Source organism: Carassius carassius, chromosome 9 (genome assembly GCF_963082965.1).
Source record: "Carassius carassius chromosome 9, fCarCar2.1, whole genome shotgun sequence".
NCBI classification, from domain to species: domain Eukaryota; kingdom Metazoa; phylum Chordata; class Actinopteri; order Cypriniformes; family Cyprinidae; genus Carassius; species Carassius carassius.
In genome coordinates this window covers 26,476,267-26,495,078 of record NC_081763.1, presented here as the reverse complement: position 1 = coordinate 26,495,078, position 18,812 = coordinate 26,476,267, and the positions used below count along the sequence as shown (strand labels likewise).

General features: G+C 36.4%; 2 protein-coding genes across 2 annotated transcripts; one reads left to right on the top strand and one right to left on the bottom strand.

The window, feature by feature from the left end:
- The first annotated feature begins 621 nt into the window (after nucleotides 1-621).
- Nucleotides 622-8,596, top strand: LOC132149416 (protein amalgam-like). Its single transcript, XM_059558632.1, has 5 exons — nucleotides 622-967; nucleotides 1,579-1,836; nucleotides 1,943-2,272; nucleotides 2,584-2,829; nucleotides 8,010-8,596. Exons 1-5 carry the CDS (start codon nucleotides 904-906, stop codon nucleotides 8,117-8,119), a joined length of 1,008 nt encoding a protein of 335 aa, XP_059414615.1. The 5' UTR covers nucleotides 622-903; the 3' UTR covers nucleotides 8,120-8,596.
- A 3,580-nt stretch (nucleotides 8,597-12,176) lies between these two features.
- Nucleotides 12,177-17,415, bottom strand: LOC132149414 (UBA-like domain-containing protein 1). The gene is made up of 3 exons (XM_059558624.1): nucleotides 17,144-17,415; nucleotides 16,722-16,775; nucleotides 12,177-13,350 (listed from the first exon to the last, which is right to left on the bottom strand). Exons 1-3 carry the CDS (start codon nucleotides 17,249-17,251, stop codon nucleotides 13,054-13,056), a joined length of 459 nt encoding a protein of 152 aa, XP_059414607.1. The 5' UTR covers nucleotides 17,252-17,415; the 3' UTR covers nucleotides 12,177-13,053.
- Nucleotides 17,416-18,812: the final 1,397 nt, after the last annotated feature.

Here is an 18,812-nt window from a genome sequence, read left to right as displayed (position 1 = left end):
AGCTTAAAAAAAAAATCATAAAGGTAGCCCATACAACTACATATTCTAAGGAAACATGCATGTTTTGTTTATTTTCAGTTTGAGATTTGTGGTCACTATCAATGGCTGTTGAATGGAAAATCATTGTGTAATGATTATTCAAAAATTCTACTTTTCAGTTCAACAAAATACTTAGTCACACAAGTTTGGAACGACACGAGGATGATTTAATGATGACCAAATTGTTTGTTTGAACTATCTTTTTAATCATGTCACTGAATTTATATGCATTTAATCTCTATATGAATGTAATCTCACCCTTTCTGGTGGGTTTTAAATTTTGTTTATGGAATTTATACCATCTGTCCTTATAAGCACATGATATTTGAATTTGTAAATTAATTTGTGAAGAATATTTTAGAAAACATTTGTTTAAATAAAAATAAAAAATAAAATAAATAGAATCTTTTTCAGTCTTGTGCAAAAACTATATATATATATATATATATATATATATATATATATAATCTTAGATGTAAGGCTGGGATGCCATCTGTCCAACCATCGTAGGCTGGTTTTAGCTGTTTCCAGCAGGTAAAAATGTATTCTGTCGGTAAGGTTTGTATCTCTTTAATAATGCGCCATGTTACAGAGAGTCTGAGATTAAAGACGTCTTCGCAACTCTCGCAGTGCCATTTAACAATTTCCTTCAGAAGCTTGTGCGCACGGGTTCTCACATATGAACTGCGTGAATGCTTTCGTTTCTATAGGTGCTTCCGTAGAAAACGATATCCCCAGTGATCTGGGTGCGGTTTCTCTTGAGGAGCTGCTGGACAGACGCTAGGAAGAGGCGACACATTTATTTCTTCGCACATCTTGACCGCGCTTTTGTTGTCTGATCGACGGTACTCGAACACTTACAACATGCTGCAACGTTTTTATGGACTTGTTTATTTTTCAACAGTTTTACTGTTTGTGACTCTCACAGGTTTGTATTGACTTGTTACCCTTTCATTCTTTCGATACGAGAAGCGAGAACATTCATTAAGCAGTAGCAGACGAGCTTGAATGTGTTCACGAGTGATTCAGAGCGCTGTTGACCTCTATTGTCCGCGTTAAAATATTGACCTATTTTAGTCCATTCATTACTGTATCTACAGTAAGGAGTACTGCTGCTATCCACAGTAGCGCTTGTAATATGACCCTGAGTGCTCAATATTTTTAGTGCTGGCAAACTCTTCAGCAGTGCATTTAACCTATGAATTGAACATACATTTTTAATGACTAAAAAAGATAACTTACACTTGTTAGTGTAAATTGCTTACACACTTGTGTGAGGGACATGCTTCTGAATGACCCTGCTGTGTCAGTGAAAGTTTCATTTCCCAGATGGTAAGAATTTATGAGCCTCTTTGTTTTAAAAGAGTCATAAACTGTGAAAGACATGGTCTTCTACAATATTCAAAAACTTTTCTTAATTGTTTTGCATGCAGTTGGTCAGTAAACTAGATTTAACATGTGATGATTGGTTATCTGTGTTCAGTCTTTCAAGTAAACAATATCAATGTGCATTTTTGTGTTCTTCAATGTGTTTAACAGGTGCACAAGCTGAATGTCCTGTTCAGCTAAACCCACAGAGAGCTGTTGTGAGATACGGAGGTTCTGTAGTAGTTAACTGTAGCACTTCAGTCTCACATAAAGGGATGGGATGGGAAGCCAGTGAAGGAGCAGTGCCCAAAACCAGTAACAGTCTGATCACATGGAGAGTGTCACACCTGACAGAATGGGACATAAAGCCATTCTGCTTCATAAACTATGAGGGACAGTGTCTAGTAGAGCTCACAGTCATTATTTACAGTCAGTTTCTCTGTTATTGATTTTTTTGTCTTTTCATTCTCAGAAATATCTAATAAATGTACATTCATCACTGCAGATTTCAGAGTTTGTTAATCTTCCTCCACAGAGACTCCAGACAGTGTGTCCATCAGCATTGTGAAACACACAGGACCAATGATAGAGGGACAGCAGTATGAGCTTCAGTGTGATGTTCACGATGTGGCTCCTGTTCAGTATCTCACTGTCAAATGGTATAAAGGACAGACTCTGCTGAATCAAACCACCTTCACTGAGGATAGCAGGACTCCAGTGAATGTAAACACCACACTCCTGATCCGTCCAGTCAGAGCTGATGATGGAGCTCAATACTGGTGTGAAGCAGAGCTGGATCTGGGAGCAGAAGGACCTCAACCTCCTCCAAAAGAAACATCAGACCCTCTCTACATTACTGTATATTGTAAGTAAGATCCATCAGCTCCTGATTAATCTTTGTTAACGTCCAAATCAAGCAGACTTTTAGTAGTTGTTGCACTTACTATGCGACACAGTGACACAAGTTTTGTAGTAATAGGGATCACATGAACTGATCATATTTCATCAAACGCAGATAATTGCTTATTAAGCTAGAATTTGATAGAATATTACATATTATGAATAGAATTAACACAAATGAAAAGGTTTCAGTTGTACAGTATTTTGCTGCTTTATTAATAACAGCTGCTCATCATGGTGCTATTGTGCTATTAAATGTCTCTCTGTCTTCCTCAGATAAACCAAAACACTCCAGTTCAACAGAGACCATCATTCAAAAGGATGAGGTTAAACTAACGCTAAACTGTACAGTGAAAGCAAACCCGGCTCCTACATACACATGGCACTCAGATCATCTGAAAGAAGAGATAAGTTCCTCAGTGCTCCAGTCCTCCACACTCAGTCCAGGAAACTACACGTGCAATGCCACAAACTCTCAGGGAAGTGACAGCAAAGTGTTCATCATCAAATCTGAGCCAAGAAGTAAGTTTCAATTGAATAAACATCAATCTGCCTCTTTGCCTTTGGCAGTTTGAAATTACATTTACTGATTTTTAGGGTTTGTTCACACATAATTATTTTTCTATTCCACTATGCTATGTTTCCATTGTTTTTTCATGTAATTCTAAACACGCTATATGGATGTGTTTGACCATTGTGCTTGTGTCTCGCAGAATCTTGCACGATACAGCATTCTAAAAACACAGTACTCAGGTTAAAAGGTTCAACTTAAAAAAAAAAGTGTCCCAAGACCTTGCATTTTCCACATTCCACTGCCCATATCTTGCATTTATCAAAATGTGTAAACCTGTGTGAACTAGTCCTTACTGTTCAATGGGGCTCTGCAGTGATGACTTATTTTTTTACGCCAGTCTAGAAGGTAGCATTATCTAAGATTTTTAATTGAAAATAAGCTCTGTAACCAACAAAAGTTTATGATCCATATTTAATTATGAAGCTTAAAATTGGCAGAAGAAAAAAGCTAAACATAGGCTATAAATAAACTTCATGAATGACTTCAACATCACTATAAATCCAAAGTTCTGTCATGAAACTCTAGATGGTGCAGTCCAATAGGCTGTAACTCAATCTGACATAATGTCATAATTATTCACATGGTGCAGCTGATTGTATTCTTTTCGTATCAGCAACCAATGAGCTTACTGCTCAACATTAAAGTACTTGGCTATCACTTGCTGTAGCAGTTACAACGTGCTTCAGAAACCCTCCACCTTCCCCAGCTCCACCTGTATAGGCCTTCTACGGGGTAATTTCATGTATGTTATATAGGAGGGTTATTTCATATGTGTCATATGTGCAGCAGCAATATTTCTGACATGCTCACAGCAGCTTGTCTGTGGATGTATTGGCAGTAGCAAGTCTTGGTACTTGTTTTGCTGCATCAGATCTATTTTGCTAAGACCAAACACATTAGCATTGCCATGTACCATGGCTAACCCTCCGAGTCTTTTAGTCATTATTTATAAAGCGTGTAAAAACATCATCCTGTTCGGCGTGATGATGTTTATTGTCCATGCCAACCTCTGTAGTTCCATCTAGCCTCTTGTTAGCAACCACCTGTTTTAAGACAAAGAAATGTCTTTTAAATGACTTTTAAATTTTATATTGTAGACTAAAACATGAAAATATTTTGAGTTTGCATTAAACACCTACCTTAGGCCATCCTTAAAAATATTTTGGTTTGCAGTAACAGTAATTAAAAAAAAAAAAAAGGGTCGGTAGGTCGGTCTATATTTTTTTTTCAAGTTTCAATGTAAAAAAAAAAAAGTAAATTTTTGTGATGGTGATGACATCGGTATGAATTTAAACAAATTAGCATATCGTGACGTCACTGACTGGGTCTTCAACCCCCACCTTCGGGCGTATCATTGCAAACCTCATTTTGATGAAGGCTATATAGACCACAAACAAATTTAAATCTTTGTCAAAAACATGTTTATTGCATGAATTTCAGATAAGAAAAAAAATGAGGTAGGCCTACTGTTATACTGTTTTACTTGCATCCACCGCTACGTATCAATGCAACCTATGAATGAGAGACAGTTTAGTTACAAACAGTTACTTTGCTTTCTTGGGTTGTCACTTTTGTGAAAAAAATCCTGTTTGATTTGAGTGACAAGTAAAATCGATTTTGCATGTCTAAAGTTTTTTACGGCAAATAACACCAAATATAGGTAAATCCACGGACAACAGGCAGGACGAATGTACAGACCAATATTTCTGATGATTTATTGGCGTGAAGTTACGTGCACAATGACAAACAGGAGTGCAACATTTTTGAAAAACAATAAGCAGAGTGGACTGCCACAATGCAAAACATTTGTTGCAGGCTTCAACATGGCTGTGTTTACGATTAGAAATGTCAACAACAACAACAAAAAATCGCATTGACGATTTTCTTGGGCTGTCAAAAAAACAGAATATTTTTCGAATATTCGTCGAATTTAAAATAAAAATCCACATTCGAATTTGTATGTAGGCCTAGGCAATTTATATATTAACAATACTTACTTAAATATAATTAATAGTATTTTATTGCTTTTGTATTAGTTGTTTGAAGAGTTAAAAAAAAATTGGTCGGTCTTAACGCAAATTTACAATCGGCAAGTCGGTCGGACTAAAAGCAAAAAAAAACATTTTTGAGTCGGTCCTAAATTGACAGGGTCGGTCGGGTTACGGCAAACAAGAATATTTTTAAGGATGGCCTTATTTCAGGCATTTAACCAAAAACCCATCCACTCCCAGATATAGTTTCACAGATATGTCACAACCTTACAGGATTGCCCAAAACAAGGCTTTCCTCCACTGACCACCAGTTATTTTTATGATAGAAAATGGATAGGCTTCTGCAGTTCTATGAATATTTTCTTTTCAAGCCAGTCATGCCACTAAAAAACATGAATTGAACCAGAAGTGCTAAACAAAAAGTTTGCGTTTTGGTCTACAAAATTCTGTCATCCATGTAGCACTATATAACAGTGACTTCTGATACAGGATGGTCTAAGCTAATGTTTGTGTTACAAATCTGCTTCTGCAGTTTTCTAATCATTAAAGGTGCTGTATGTAGAAAGTCGTGGCCTAGTGGTTAGAGAGTTTGGGTGCTTTCACATCTCTAGTTCGATTCATTTGGAACCAAGGGCAAACAATTATACATTGTAGCATTTTTCAGCTTTTTTGGTTCCTTTTCACACCACACTGATTGCTTTGGTCCGTACCAGTTGAAACGAACCAAAATGCAGTCACATGACAACATCTACATCACTCATTGGCCATGACGTATTTCCTAAACTGCTTTTCGATTGGTCAGAATTTACGTGTGGGAACATTCCAACATAAGAGGAAAAGCCAGCAAACAACACGGAGACAACACGACTGCGCGGGCTGGTTTTGTCCCTGGCCATAATCTATTACATTGTTTGTATACACCACAATATGCAAAAAATACATTTCTATAATGAAGCGCAGATGCGGCTTGAAAACAACGTTCTAATGCACTGCAATCGTTGAGCGGAAATCGCTTGTAACTTCAAGCGGAGGCGTGCATTAATTCTTCTTAACTCTAACATGCTCACATCTGACCAAATTTCTATGAGGCTCCGCACCTCCTCACTACTCCAAGTTTGTCCACGAGCTGCCATACTAAAGTGCAAACTGTCAACAAACACTTCCTCATCACATAATGCACAACACAGCTGACTACGGCAGCTGGTTTAGTCCAGAAATGATCAGTACTTTTTGCAGTTGGGTCTGTTCGAGGTCGGATCACATTCTCAAAACAAACGAACCGCTCCAGAGTTCGTTTGAAAGCGTACCGAGACCACCTCTTCAAGCAGGTCTCAGTATGCTTGTTTGGTCCGCTTTTGGTGCGCACCCGAGTGCGATTGCTGCTTTCTCACCTGCCCAAACGAACCGCACCAAAGGGGGAAACGAACTCTGGTACAATTCAACCGAACTAAATGAGGCAGGTGTGAAAGCACCCTTTGCCTACTAACCCTAGGGTTGTGGGTTCGAATCTCGGGCCGGCAATACCACGACTGAGGTGCCCTTGAGCAAGGCATCGAACCCCAACTGCTCTCTGGGCGCCGCAGCATAAATGGCTGCCCACTGCTCCGGGTGTGTGTTCACAGTGTGTGCACTTTGGATGGGTTACATGCAGAGCATGAATTCTGAGTATGGGTCACGTTAGGATTGACGCCAAGTGGTTGAACTAGGTATTGCAGTCCAAATTCAAAATATTGGAGAGGGTTTTTTTTCACCTGGCCAACAGTCTGTGGGCATGAAGTCTGAGACTGCTCCTCCTCAGACTTGACGCACACACACAGGTTGCCAGATTGAGGACACAAACATGAACAAGCACAGTTGATGATAAATGAAATTTGCTTTTTTTCTCCGCCAACTGGCAACCTGGGGTGCCAAAATACAATTGGGTAAACTTGTAATGCCAAAGGAGAATAACTGACTGTAGCATTGCTTTTCAGATAAACAAGTATGTTAACTTAGCATGTGTGAGGGACTGAGAAGTCAGGGACAAGGAACATCAGCTTTCCACTGAAAGATGGGTTTTTTATTTGAACCCTCACCAAAAAACATCTTTACAAACTCGAAATCTTATCACACAACAAAATAAACCAAGAAACAAAAAGAAAAAGAAGTTAAACATTCAGACGAAACCAAACCAAAAAAAAAAAAAACCTAACTTCAAGTGAACGAAGCAGTTTATATACAGTTTATAAAGGAAAAGATGGGCCCATTACAAATTAAGAGGGAAACCAATGAAACATCACATTCAACATATAACATTAAATAAATCAAAATCAGTAACAATACATATAAAGAGGAGTTGTAATGTAAATATATGCAAACCTAACAATCAAGAAATAATGAACATTGTTTTGAGTGGTTATTATAGACCGAAAACAAATTAATGCAAATGGCAAAACAGGGACATTTAAATAAAGATTAACCTTCAATAAATACACATGTTCTTCGTATAGATGTATGTGTGCGAGAGCATGTGGATACGTATGGATCCATGTGGTGTGCAAATAAGAGATGATGCATCCATATTTCCACTCTTGTGCGGCCACCACTCAGGCCGTCACAGCATGTTTCTTAAATATCTGCAAATATATGATGTTATTTTTATGCTTTAGTAGAATCCAAATCTTACATACAGCACCTTTTAGACAAAGCAACTATAATTAGAAAACAAGTCAATAAAAATAAAACGTTCTTGATTGGTTATATCTACTTTTAAAATTGGATTCCATTTGAAATGAAAAGCCTGAAAATGAGGAAAGAAACGTGTATGTGTTTGTGACATTCAGCATATTTATACAAGTTGATTATCTTAAACTCTCAGTATTGACTTATCCCAAAGTTCATTCTTTATCTACAGGGTGTTTTTGTGGTCTTGAATAAGCTTTGCATTTAATGATTCATCTGGTGCTTTTAGGCAAAATGAGGAATAGTGCAACAATAGTCTCTTGTGGTCCCAGTACACTGTGCTGTGTTCCTGCCAGGCTGCTCCAGGACTGCTGCTGGCAGTGTGTGTTGAACAACCAGCAGAGTCACACTTCTGTTGCTGAAGCTGTTGATTGATTCATCTGTTTATAAAATCATTCATGTCATTTCTCCTACAGACAGAACCACATTCTGGGCTATTGTTTCATGCGGCGTGGCCGTGGCTGTGGTGTTAATCGCTGTCTATGTGATATACAAGATTAGGAGTTCCAGCAATTCTATAATTTGATGGAGAAGAGATGACACCAAAGGGGTATGTTCTCCTCAGGGAGATCATGAAAAACTTGAATATTATGGGTTATTCTTTAAAGCGATAGGCTAGTTCACCCAAAATAAAAAAAAAACTGCTGTATAATCAATAATCTATAACAACACTTTCTCCATCCACTGTTGTGCTTTCACATCAAAATCCACCAACATATTTGTTTAGAACCGGTTTCACTTGTAAAGCAGATTTTAATTTTGGGTACACTTTTCCTTTAATGAGCTGATGTGATTTTGCATGGCTTGGGGTGTTACAGTATTGGGAACTGTTACAGCACTTTTTAAAAAAATCACTGTATTCAGTTTCAAATTAGATTTGTTTTTATGTATCTTCATTAATTATTCTGGTCCTGATAGGACAAAATCATGTCTCGTAACTGTCATTAAATATAACCACTTTTTTTGTGGAAATCCCATTACTGTACAACACTACATTAATTTTCCTTTAATAAATATGGGTTTTGCTGTATTTTCATTGCTGTTCATGTTGATTTGGTGTTGGGTAGGTACTGTTATTACAGAAATGCATGTGATATGTCATATAATAATAATAATAATAATGTTTAATTAGTCTGTTGCACAAAATGTATTTTATAATTTTACAAATTGTATTGTCTTGAATGTAAAGCTTCACTTATATTTTCACCCATTAATTGGTTTATCTATCCACCATGGTTTTATAGCTAAAGTTAATTTGTTATACACCCTCACATTATTTTTATACTAAGGTTGGGACATTTTTCATCAATGGGGTTTTTACTATTAAATGTACCGCATGCCTTTTGCTCTGTATTTTTATAAAACATCATAAGGATTGATACTATATTTTTATTTTGTGGTGCATAAGCTATCAAGAGCATGTTCTAAACTCTTAAAATATGCTGTTTGTTTCAACTAACCTACAGTAGTTGTAACCTTAAATAGCTAAAGACTGCTAGCCAGATTACCTAGTAACAGCTGGTTAATGATGGAAACATTAACAATAATCCAGTTGTTGAGAAAGAAGATAAATATCACTGAACTGAGAAAATGAATATTGATATCAGTAGCCAACATCATTCATCACAAAGATTACACATAATCTCCATAATGCTAACGAAATAAAAGAAAAATTTGAGTGCCTAGTCAAGTATGTTATACATTCTTTCCTTATGGTCTTCATATATACTGGGGATATATAGACACATTAATATAAAACTGTTTTTAAAAGTTCCTTTTCAGTACTGAAAGTTGCCTTCATTTTCTTTTCTATTTTCCTCTTCTAATGGCATGATGAGGTCAGTGGAAAACCAATGATCACATGCTTATTTTTCCACCCAGTGATTGCACATAGCTATGATACTTCGTATGGTACATATAAAAGCAAATTTGCTGATTTAAACTTAACAGAGTTGGTAACCCTTCAAACAAGTGAATGCAATAGCCACGACATGACAAATATTAAAGTATGGTACCTTACTGTAAAGTGTTCTCAATGTTCTGTTTGCACTTGGACTACTTTATCATGTCTGAACATGGTTCTATAATGTGGAAGGACATATTTTGTAGTAAACCTCAGTTTCTTCCCCTGAATGTATAGTAGCATTGCTTTTTCATGTTTTTGTTTGTGTACTTTTGTGTTATTTTATGAATACAGAATTTGTTCGAAAACCATTGCCTCAAATTATCTTTTTTTTTCCTTATTCTTTGTCAGTTAAAGGAGTATCTGAGTATGACTACTAGGATTACAAAACTAGTTCGTTGAAATTCTTTGTCCTGACAGGGTTTTGTTAGTCATCTGTTAGTCATTTTTGTACAATGTAAGCACAAATTGCTTAATTTCTACTTAAATGAGATCATCTCGATTGCTCAAATGGTATTCATCTGGCTCTATGCGGTTTAGAAAAGAGCTACACACTGAAACTATGACTTATTTGTCACATTACCTCTTGTTTGTGTAGGCTGTGTTTTACACAATAACCTAATCTTGTTTTACTGCCAAAAATATTCGCAAGTACTGAGTGTTGCTATGGCAACTGTTCCACAGGGACGAGCAGAGCAGGAATGAAACCGAGTTCACTCAGCCAGAGACAAATAATCACGTTTCATACAAAAGTAAAGGATTTAGCTGTATAAAACGTCTGTTAGAGTGAGGTGGTTGAATTCAAAAGCACAATTTCTCGAAATAGGAAAGACTAACTTCTAAATATAGCTGCAAAACACAGGAAATAAACGTGTCTCAGCAAAAATCACCATGAATCATAACGCATTCAACAACTGCTGCCGCGCATTCAAGACGGCACATGTTCAGAGGCTACAAATTAATATTTCTGAGGTAATCTGCACAGGAAGAGCCGCCTACCAAACGTTAATTATGATGAAGTTATGGCAGAATACTGAAACAACGAAAATACTTTCGAAATGAGGAAAGACTTTGTCCTTGAATTCCTGGTAACGTATTCATGAGTAGGCTAGAAGTACACAAGGACGGTCACTGACGTTTTATATTTTGGTTTGAATTACTGATAGACTGTACAATTACTTTTATAATGTAGCAGAAGTAATATTGTTTATAGATTGGTGTGGCAAATAAAACGATTGTGGTCAAAGATAACATATATAAGCAAGTTAAGTAGCCTAAATCACAATCTCTCTCTCTCTCTCTATAATATTTAGAACTCCTAAATATTTTATTTTTTTGCAGACCAGCAATTAGCAAATAATGTTCTGTGGCCTATTGTATTTTTTTTTTTATATCCTGCCCATAATTTTAGCTATATTAAACGTTTAATATACCAAAGATTCCAACTCAAGTCATTTTAGATTTCAAAAGTTTTCTAACGGGTCTTGAAAGGCAGTTTCCTGTGACATTCACACATAAAACACAGACAAAACTTTGCGACCTCCATTGGTCAAGAATGGAAATTCATTGTGCTGCCAAATTCACAGAATAGCGTAAACAAATATACTTTTATTATACGTGATATTACTTATATATGGTATCTTTGTTTTAAACGTTTTTATATGTGTGTTCTTTATTGGGTTATTTTATTTAAAGCATGTTTTTTTTGTATCTGGGAGGGATGATTCACAAGCTCACATGTTTGAATACAGCATAGAAATAATGTGGAAGATAACCAGGTTCTAGAAGATCTCATTTTTAAATAGTGCAGCTGTTACAGTATGACAATCATGATATAAACAATTATAATACAATATTGCTTTCTCTCAGACAAGTTTGAAAACATTCAAGAAGCAACAACTGAGCTTTATATGAAATATTTTTGCCAGGTAATAAATGGCTTTTATAAATGGATTATAACTACTGCATAAATATAATTTAGTGCCATAAAATGTCTAAATATTACATAAAAAAACATATCAACCTAAAATATATTCATTGCAACAATAACATAATTTTTATCCTCTCAATAAAAATGACTGCAGACGGAACATATCGTAGTGATGTATTGTTTTCTAATGCAAATAACTGAAAGAAACAGAAACAGACAAAGTGAAATGATATAGTAATGAAACTGCAGTGCTGAGGTTTGTGGTTTGTCATTTTAAATGTACCCTTTCTCTGTATAATGCTCGACTAGCCTGCAGCAGCCCTCCACTCATCCTTCGGTGTACACACACACACACACACACAAAGCCAAGTGACAGAAATAGCAGGCGGTCTTCACCCTACTGAGATGAAGCAGATGGCCTCACTTAAAATGCATCACCCATCATCTCAGTTGTGTTCATGTGAGCTGCAGTTGAGGAGGCTTAGTTTCCGGTTAGTTTTGAATGTTCAACTTCATAGTTCCACAAAGGCAAGGCAAAATGCAATGACTTCCAATGAGATATATATATATCTTTATCAACTGCTGAATTAGTTCTGAGTCTGTGTAATCATTTCCCAGGGTTTTACAGGATACAAAGTTCAGGCATACATGTAGTGACCTCAATTACACTATAAACAAAATGGACCAGCAAAAAAAATATGTAAATTGTTTTACTACACTAACATAAACAACACCACCAAGCATTCTGCAATATATATACAAAATTTATTTAAAAACATAAACAGGAAATGAAAACCATCACATAGTCCACAAATATTGTGGAGGCAGTGTGAACAGTAACAGGGAGATGATCGTGAAAAGGAAATATTCTTATAGGGACAAATGGGGATTTGTGATAAGAGACAAATGTGCTGTAAGTGCTAAACAGAACCAGAGAATCAAACATTCTGGGTATAAAAAACTGCCTAAACCATAATTTTAACACAAAATGCCAATTCAGTTCATTACAGAGTCATAATGAAGTAAAAAATGACAGACCAGGTCAAAAGATCTGGTGTTTTCTGCAGCAAACCTGTCAATTAAATAGACAGATCAGCCAAAAACACAATTCTGTCATCAATTACTCACCCTCATGTCCTTCCAAGCCTGTATGACTGACTTTCTTCTGTGGAATATAAAAATATATTTTGAAGAAAATTTTGTCTGTAAAATGAAAGTCAATAGGTTCGGAATGACATGACGGTGAGCAGCTATTCTTTTAACCTTAGATCCACTTCAGGTGTTTAGTACACAGTGCAAAATAGAGTTTTCACCAATACTTGAGAACTGCTGAAACTAAAGACAATATTCAGTAACACATTCATCTGTCCGAGGTTATCTGTGAATATGCTACATAATCACTCATTCTGTCCATCTTTTTGGTAATCCCTAGAATAATACTAAAAAAAAAAAGCATTTGATAAGATCCCAGATCTCATGTGACCTCAGAGAAGAGGCCACACGCTGTCCCTCCGCTGCAACCCAGTGCTCTCGTCGCACTGTTTTACATCCACACCTGCCGAAATCATTAAGAGGAAAGTCCATCCTCCATCTTTGTGTAAGGTGTGATGGCTAGTGAAAGCAGTCTCTATCTCTCAGCCCCCATGATGATGCTAGCATGCTCGGCAGAGGCTTGCTGAGTCACAGCCGCCGGCCAGCCCGGTGACGGCGACTGCGGCATGAGCTGACCTGGAGTCCATCGCCCCTGGTGACCAGGGGTTGCCGGAGGGCTCATGGCCCAGTTGGTGTGAGGAGCTGGTGATGTAGCCATAGAAGCGATGGGACTGCTGTTGCTGAAGCTCTCGGAGGCTTTAAGACGAGAGAACATGGCTAGGGCATCTGGGAAATTGGGGGGTGTCGCTGGCGTGTTGGCTGGAGTGCACATCTGGAAACAAATAGAGGAGTTTTTTAAAACTGGTACGGGTAATGGATTGTTTAATCCACAACCATCAGTTACATAAAGCAGATTTTAACAACCATGTCCTCTGAAAGGGGTCATGAATTGCATTGCATTTTTTTATTTTATCATTTTTTTCCTGAGGTACACCTATAATGTTAGTATGATTTTTTTATTTAAAATTTTAAAATTAAAAGGCCATTTTCTACCCTGATTTTACGCTCTGATTTAAATGCTGTGTTGGAAGGGGCGTGTCTGCTGACTTCAATGGAAACGCCCACTGCTATGATTGGCTGACATTTGTGCATATGAAATGAGTTTTACATGTGGAGCTCTCAAGAACTTTTACTACATTTTTACTATTACAGCTGTTGAAATTAACAAATCATGGAGAGCGTTGATTATAGCATTATATTTAGATCTACTCCCGTCACATGAAAGGTTGCAGTGATGAGCTTTATAACCTAAGACAGACTGTTGAGTGCATGAATGCAGTGATATCGTCATTGCAACTCGAAGTTTTGCACTTTTCACAAATTCATCATAAAAACACTTGTAAATAAGAGATTCAATGTGAAGTGTGGACTGCCTCACTGAATATAAAGAACACGGTTACTTGCATGTTGTGGTATTATCATATCATATCCATTTCTTACAGTAAAGGTTTGTTTTACAAAGCCTGTGCCGAAACTTCGAAAAAGTCGTGATGATGCAGAAGCAGACGTTGGTCTAGCATTATTACATCATTATGTGACAAAATCTGAAATTAGCTTGGTTTCAATAAAAGCCGTTTTGGACTAACAAGGACGTTTTGAGCTCTGAAATTCAAATATTACTATAGTACAATGATCTCTTACATCTCAAAACATCAAGGAAATTTTGATTTCTCCAATCATGACCATGCAAAGGAGTCCTTATCTGAAACAAGGAATTGAGGAAGTTGCTGAACTGTATTAGTTACTGAGGTTGTAGACCTTTGGACAAGCAGGACATGATACAATAATGATTGGCCACCTATCCTGAGCAAACACCAGACCTGATTCACTGACACAATTGTTACTATAGCAACATTGAGTCTTTCAGAGGCCTGCCTTAAGAAGATAACAAGTGAAAAACAACACCATGATGTCTTTTGTGACATGCTGCGCTCCGGTTGTTAAAAAACGAATTAAAATTGAAAAAATCTAAGACCCATATTTTATATACGGTTGGTTGATCGCCATACTGTAGTCAAATATGGTTTTGTTATGAATGCTAAACTGTATACAATATTACTTTTATTCAACAAGGATGTGTTAAATTGATCAAAAGTGAAAGTAAAACTTTTATAATGTTACAAAGGATTTTCAATTTAAATAAATGCTTTTTGTAAACTTTATATTCCTCAAAGAATCCTGGAAAATAATGTATCACAGTTTCCACAAAATCGATAAGCAGCACAACAATCAATATTTCAAGACCATTTATTTGGTAAATAGTTATGTAATAAGTAGGATAATGTATATTCAGTTGATCATTTGTTCAATCATAATGAATTATTTCACTCAGCAGTTCTGAGGGCTTTCATACATAAATACTCACTTTGTTGCATTAAGTTTCTGTAGATGGAATAACTACACCGGCAAAAAGCACATTTGTCCATTGACAGTCATTCAAAAGCAGCCATGTCTGAAAAATATTTTCTAAATGATTTGCAAACAACAAGTACTTATTATATTCTACCAGTGGATCAAGGACTAGCTTGTGAATAGCAGAAATTAAGTTCCATCAATTGCACCAAAAATCCCTCACCCTCCATACTGCTGTGAGATATGACAACTCAACATCCAAACTGAAAGCTGCATGTGTAAAAGATCCTTACATTCTCGGTCATTCTAAAGTGTAACTTGTCTCTACTTTCTAGTCACGAGTCAAGTCACACTAGGGCCGTGTAATATGTCAAAAATATTTTAGAGTAAATCACCTTTAAAATAACATGATATCCGATAATATCATCTACTTAAGCTCCACCTCCACCACGCCCCGCCCCCTACAAGACAACATTGCTGAAATGCACCATTAACACACATCATGTTTATTTTGGTCTTAATGATTGCCACAAAGTTTGGTTTTACTTTTCTTAGTTTGTGCTTAAACTAACAGAAAACATTAGCTTTGCTTTTAAATTTGTGAGGAGAATTGTTGAGGAGAAATAATAGAACCCAATTTTAAGTTCATCACTGTGAAGCTGGACAAGCTTCTGGTGGGGATTGTAAATATGATTAATGCATGTTGATGTCATATAACAAGGTCTTGAATAAAATACGCCTATTTTCTGATGTTTCTCTTTCTTTTTGGTATCATCGCCTGTGTAGACATCTCATGACGGCAAGTTTAATTTCCTTAATAATAACAATATATAAAATCATATCGTCCAGCCCTAAGTCACACACAGATCATTCATACTGCAAAAATCTGCCGTCTTCTCACACTCTCAGGGGCCTAAACATTTTAATCAGAATCGGATTAGATTTTTTTTTCATTGTCATGTTCTATGCTTAAATGCACTGTATATTCTTAGACGCTGCCTGTATATTAACGAAATGTATAATTACAGCTGTTGTTAGTAATTATAAACGCAGGCAATTGCCTGATGCTGGTGACGTCAGCATATGGCAGCAAGGGTGCGACCCGCTCCCTGAAGAATAAAACAGCTTTTTCTTAAACACTGATAAGAGTCTCGCGTGGGTGTACTGTACATCATTTAAATATTTCATCATTACAACGATGTGCATTTCATAAAGTAAACCTCTTTAATTATCAAAAACTAGTAGGCTACTACGTGCACTTTAAGAAAGAGGCAAATGAGGTGCTTTCCAAGGGTTAACTAAATTTTATTCGCTATGCATGTGACCGGTACTACTACTTCGGAGTAATTCCAAATTCAATTCATTTAAAATATCTGCAAAAAAAATCAAATTATGCGTTTTTTTCCAAGCCAGTGATACTTTGAACTTGCTTCAGTGTGTTCCTGTCGTACCGTTTTAGTAACGGTGTAAACAGCGCCGTGTCAAGCGCGTGCTCTCTCTGCTTCCCGGAATCGCCCTCCCCCACAACTTTGGACACGTTTGCAAAAACGCAAGTCCCTCGAGCTCAGATTATTTTTTTCATCTTAAATATTAACACATTTAATTGACTGCCAACGGAAGGATGAATGCGCTTAAACGACAAAGTTGCGATTTTTAAAGACGTAAACGTAGCCTTCGCGAGAAACGTCAACCTGTGTTTATTTTTGTCTGACTCGTGGTTTCAACATGGCGGAAGTCATCATAACAGATATTAAAGAACACAATAATAAACTACAAATAAATAATACTCACCATTTGATGGCTGTAGGGAATATTAGCCTCTTGGAAAAATGTACTGAGAGCAGTCTGCAATAACATAAAAGAGTTATGTAATTCATAAATACTCGAGGAAGTAAGCAAATGTGTATTGGAGGACTTTGAACATAACAATATTAAACATAACGTTATTAACTTTTTATTTCACTGAATCCCATATATATATATATATATTTTTTTTTTATTTTTTTTTTATGCATTTCAATGTCTTATTTGTTTATATTGACTGCTGTCTGGTGCTTGTTTCGCATGAGTAGCCTATAAATATTTTTTTCATGCGTCAAATAAAGTATAAGTTAATTATACTGATTTGTGTTATTTATCTATTTGTTTTTATTTATTTATTTATTACTGTGTCATAAAAAATCATTTTGATGTACAATAACAAACAAACATACCTCAAACTGCCAGTGTGAAGCTTGTAGAAGCTGCTTTGCTTGATCTGCCGCGCATCCGGCTGTAAGAACAAACTGATTTATCATAACCTGATGCCTTAGTTCGTCCATATTTAATTAAGAAACCTGTGCGATTTCGTCAGTTAAAAGTTTCAGCATGCAGTCTTTCAAAAACGCCGCACTCAAACATCAACTTGTCGACTGGAAACAAAAAATGTTGTGAGTTGAACCCATTGACTGTTGAACCGTCCTACTTAGCGCCCACTGTCGGACAACCGCAGTCAGACAGTCAGAGAGGAACTCTGGGATTTGTAGGCCAGTATGCAGAAATGTCGCACACCTGGACCTCCTGTACACCTTCCATCAGAAATGGGCCTTGACAATTAACCTTAAAAAGACTAAAATTATGGATATTCCAAAAAAGGCAACCAACACCACAGTTTCAAATTAAACAACATGCCCTTAGAACAAACTAAAAATTACACATACCTCGGAATAAACATCAGTAACACAGGAAACTCTAACAAGGCTGTGAATGACCTGAGAGACAAGGAACGAAGAGCATTTTACGCAATCAAGAAAAATATAAAACTTGACATCACAATTGGAATCTGGTTATATCAGTTATAGAACCAATCTCTATGGGTGTCAGGTCTGGGGTCCACTCACAAAACGAGACTTTACCAAATCGGACAAACACCCAATAGAGACTCTGCAGGCAGAATTCTGTAAAAATATTCTTTGTGTACAACAGAAAACTCCACACAATGCCTGCAGAGCAGAATTAGGGCTATACCCACTAATGATTAAAATAAAATAAATAAATAAACTATTAAATTCCATGCGCACCTAAAGCAGTCATACCCTCTACCATACAGCCTTAAACTACCAAGAACTGAACCCAGAGAAAAGCCCCCTCAGCAAGCTGGTCTCAGAACTGACTTTACAATCCAAAATCCCAGCTAGACTAAATCAAATCAAATCATTAAAACACTAAATGAGAAATATCTGAAACACTGGACAGAAGCAACAGCTCAGCAAAGTAAATTACAATGCTATCCGTCTCTAAACAGAGAATATAAATTGGCAGAATTCCTAAACAGAGTGTCAGGTCCTAAACTAAGAAAAATCCTGACCATGTACAGACTCGGTGACCGTAACTCTATACTCTATACTTCTATTCTTATGTATACCTGTGTAAAATGTTTATTTAAACGTTTCTGTGCTTTGGCAATGTAAAGATACTTTTTAACCATGCCAATAAAGCTACTTGAATCTTGATAGGACTCACTATTTAATAATGTAATATTTAATACAGTTCACTATTTAACTATTTAATAAAAGAAAGATGATTTCCATGGATATGAAATTTGTGTTGAATTTTTACAAACATATTTTACACCACGCTGTCACCACTGTATCATGTTAGTGGGATTTTTCATTGGTTTTCATCATATGTTTCATCTATAAATTGTTGCATGTGACATTTTTCACCACATCCTTCAATACAATAAGTTCAGTTTTGCATTATGTCCTCAAATTTTTCTGGTGTGCTCGTGCGTAATTTTGTAATCGACTGGTCTTGTTACTTACCTTTAATTACCTTAGTTTATATACATATTCAAAATGTGAGTTTAAATATGCTAAATAAATAAAGAATTACTCTTGCAAG

Coding starts and splice junctions, on each gene's coding strand:
- LOC132149416 (XM_059558632.1), top strand. CDS start 904: ATGCTGCAACGTTTTTATGGACTTGTTTATTTTTCAACAGTTTTACTG. Junction 968..1,578: donor ACTGTTTGTGACTCTCACAG/GTTTGTATTGAC, acceptor TGTGTTTAACAG/GTGCACAAGCTGAATGTCCT. Junction 1,837..1,942: donor GCTCACAGTCATTATTTACA/GTCAGTTTCTCT, acceptor CTTCCTCCACAG/AGACTCCAGACAGTGTGTCC.
- LOC132149414 (XM_059558624.1), bottom strand. CDS start 17,251: ATGGACGAACTAAGGCATCAGGTTATGATAAATCAGTTTGTTCTTACA. Junction 16,776..17,143: donor CTTCACACTGGCAGTTTGAG/GTATGTTTGTTT, acceptor ATGTTATTGCAG/ACTGCTCTCAGTACATTTTT. Junction 13,351..16,721: donor TTCCCTACAGCCATCAAATG/GTGAGTATTATT, acceptor ATTTGTTTCCAG/ATGTGCACTCCAGCCAACAC.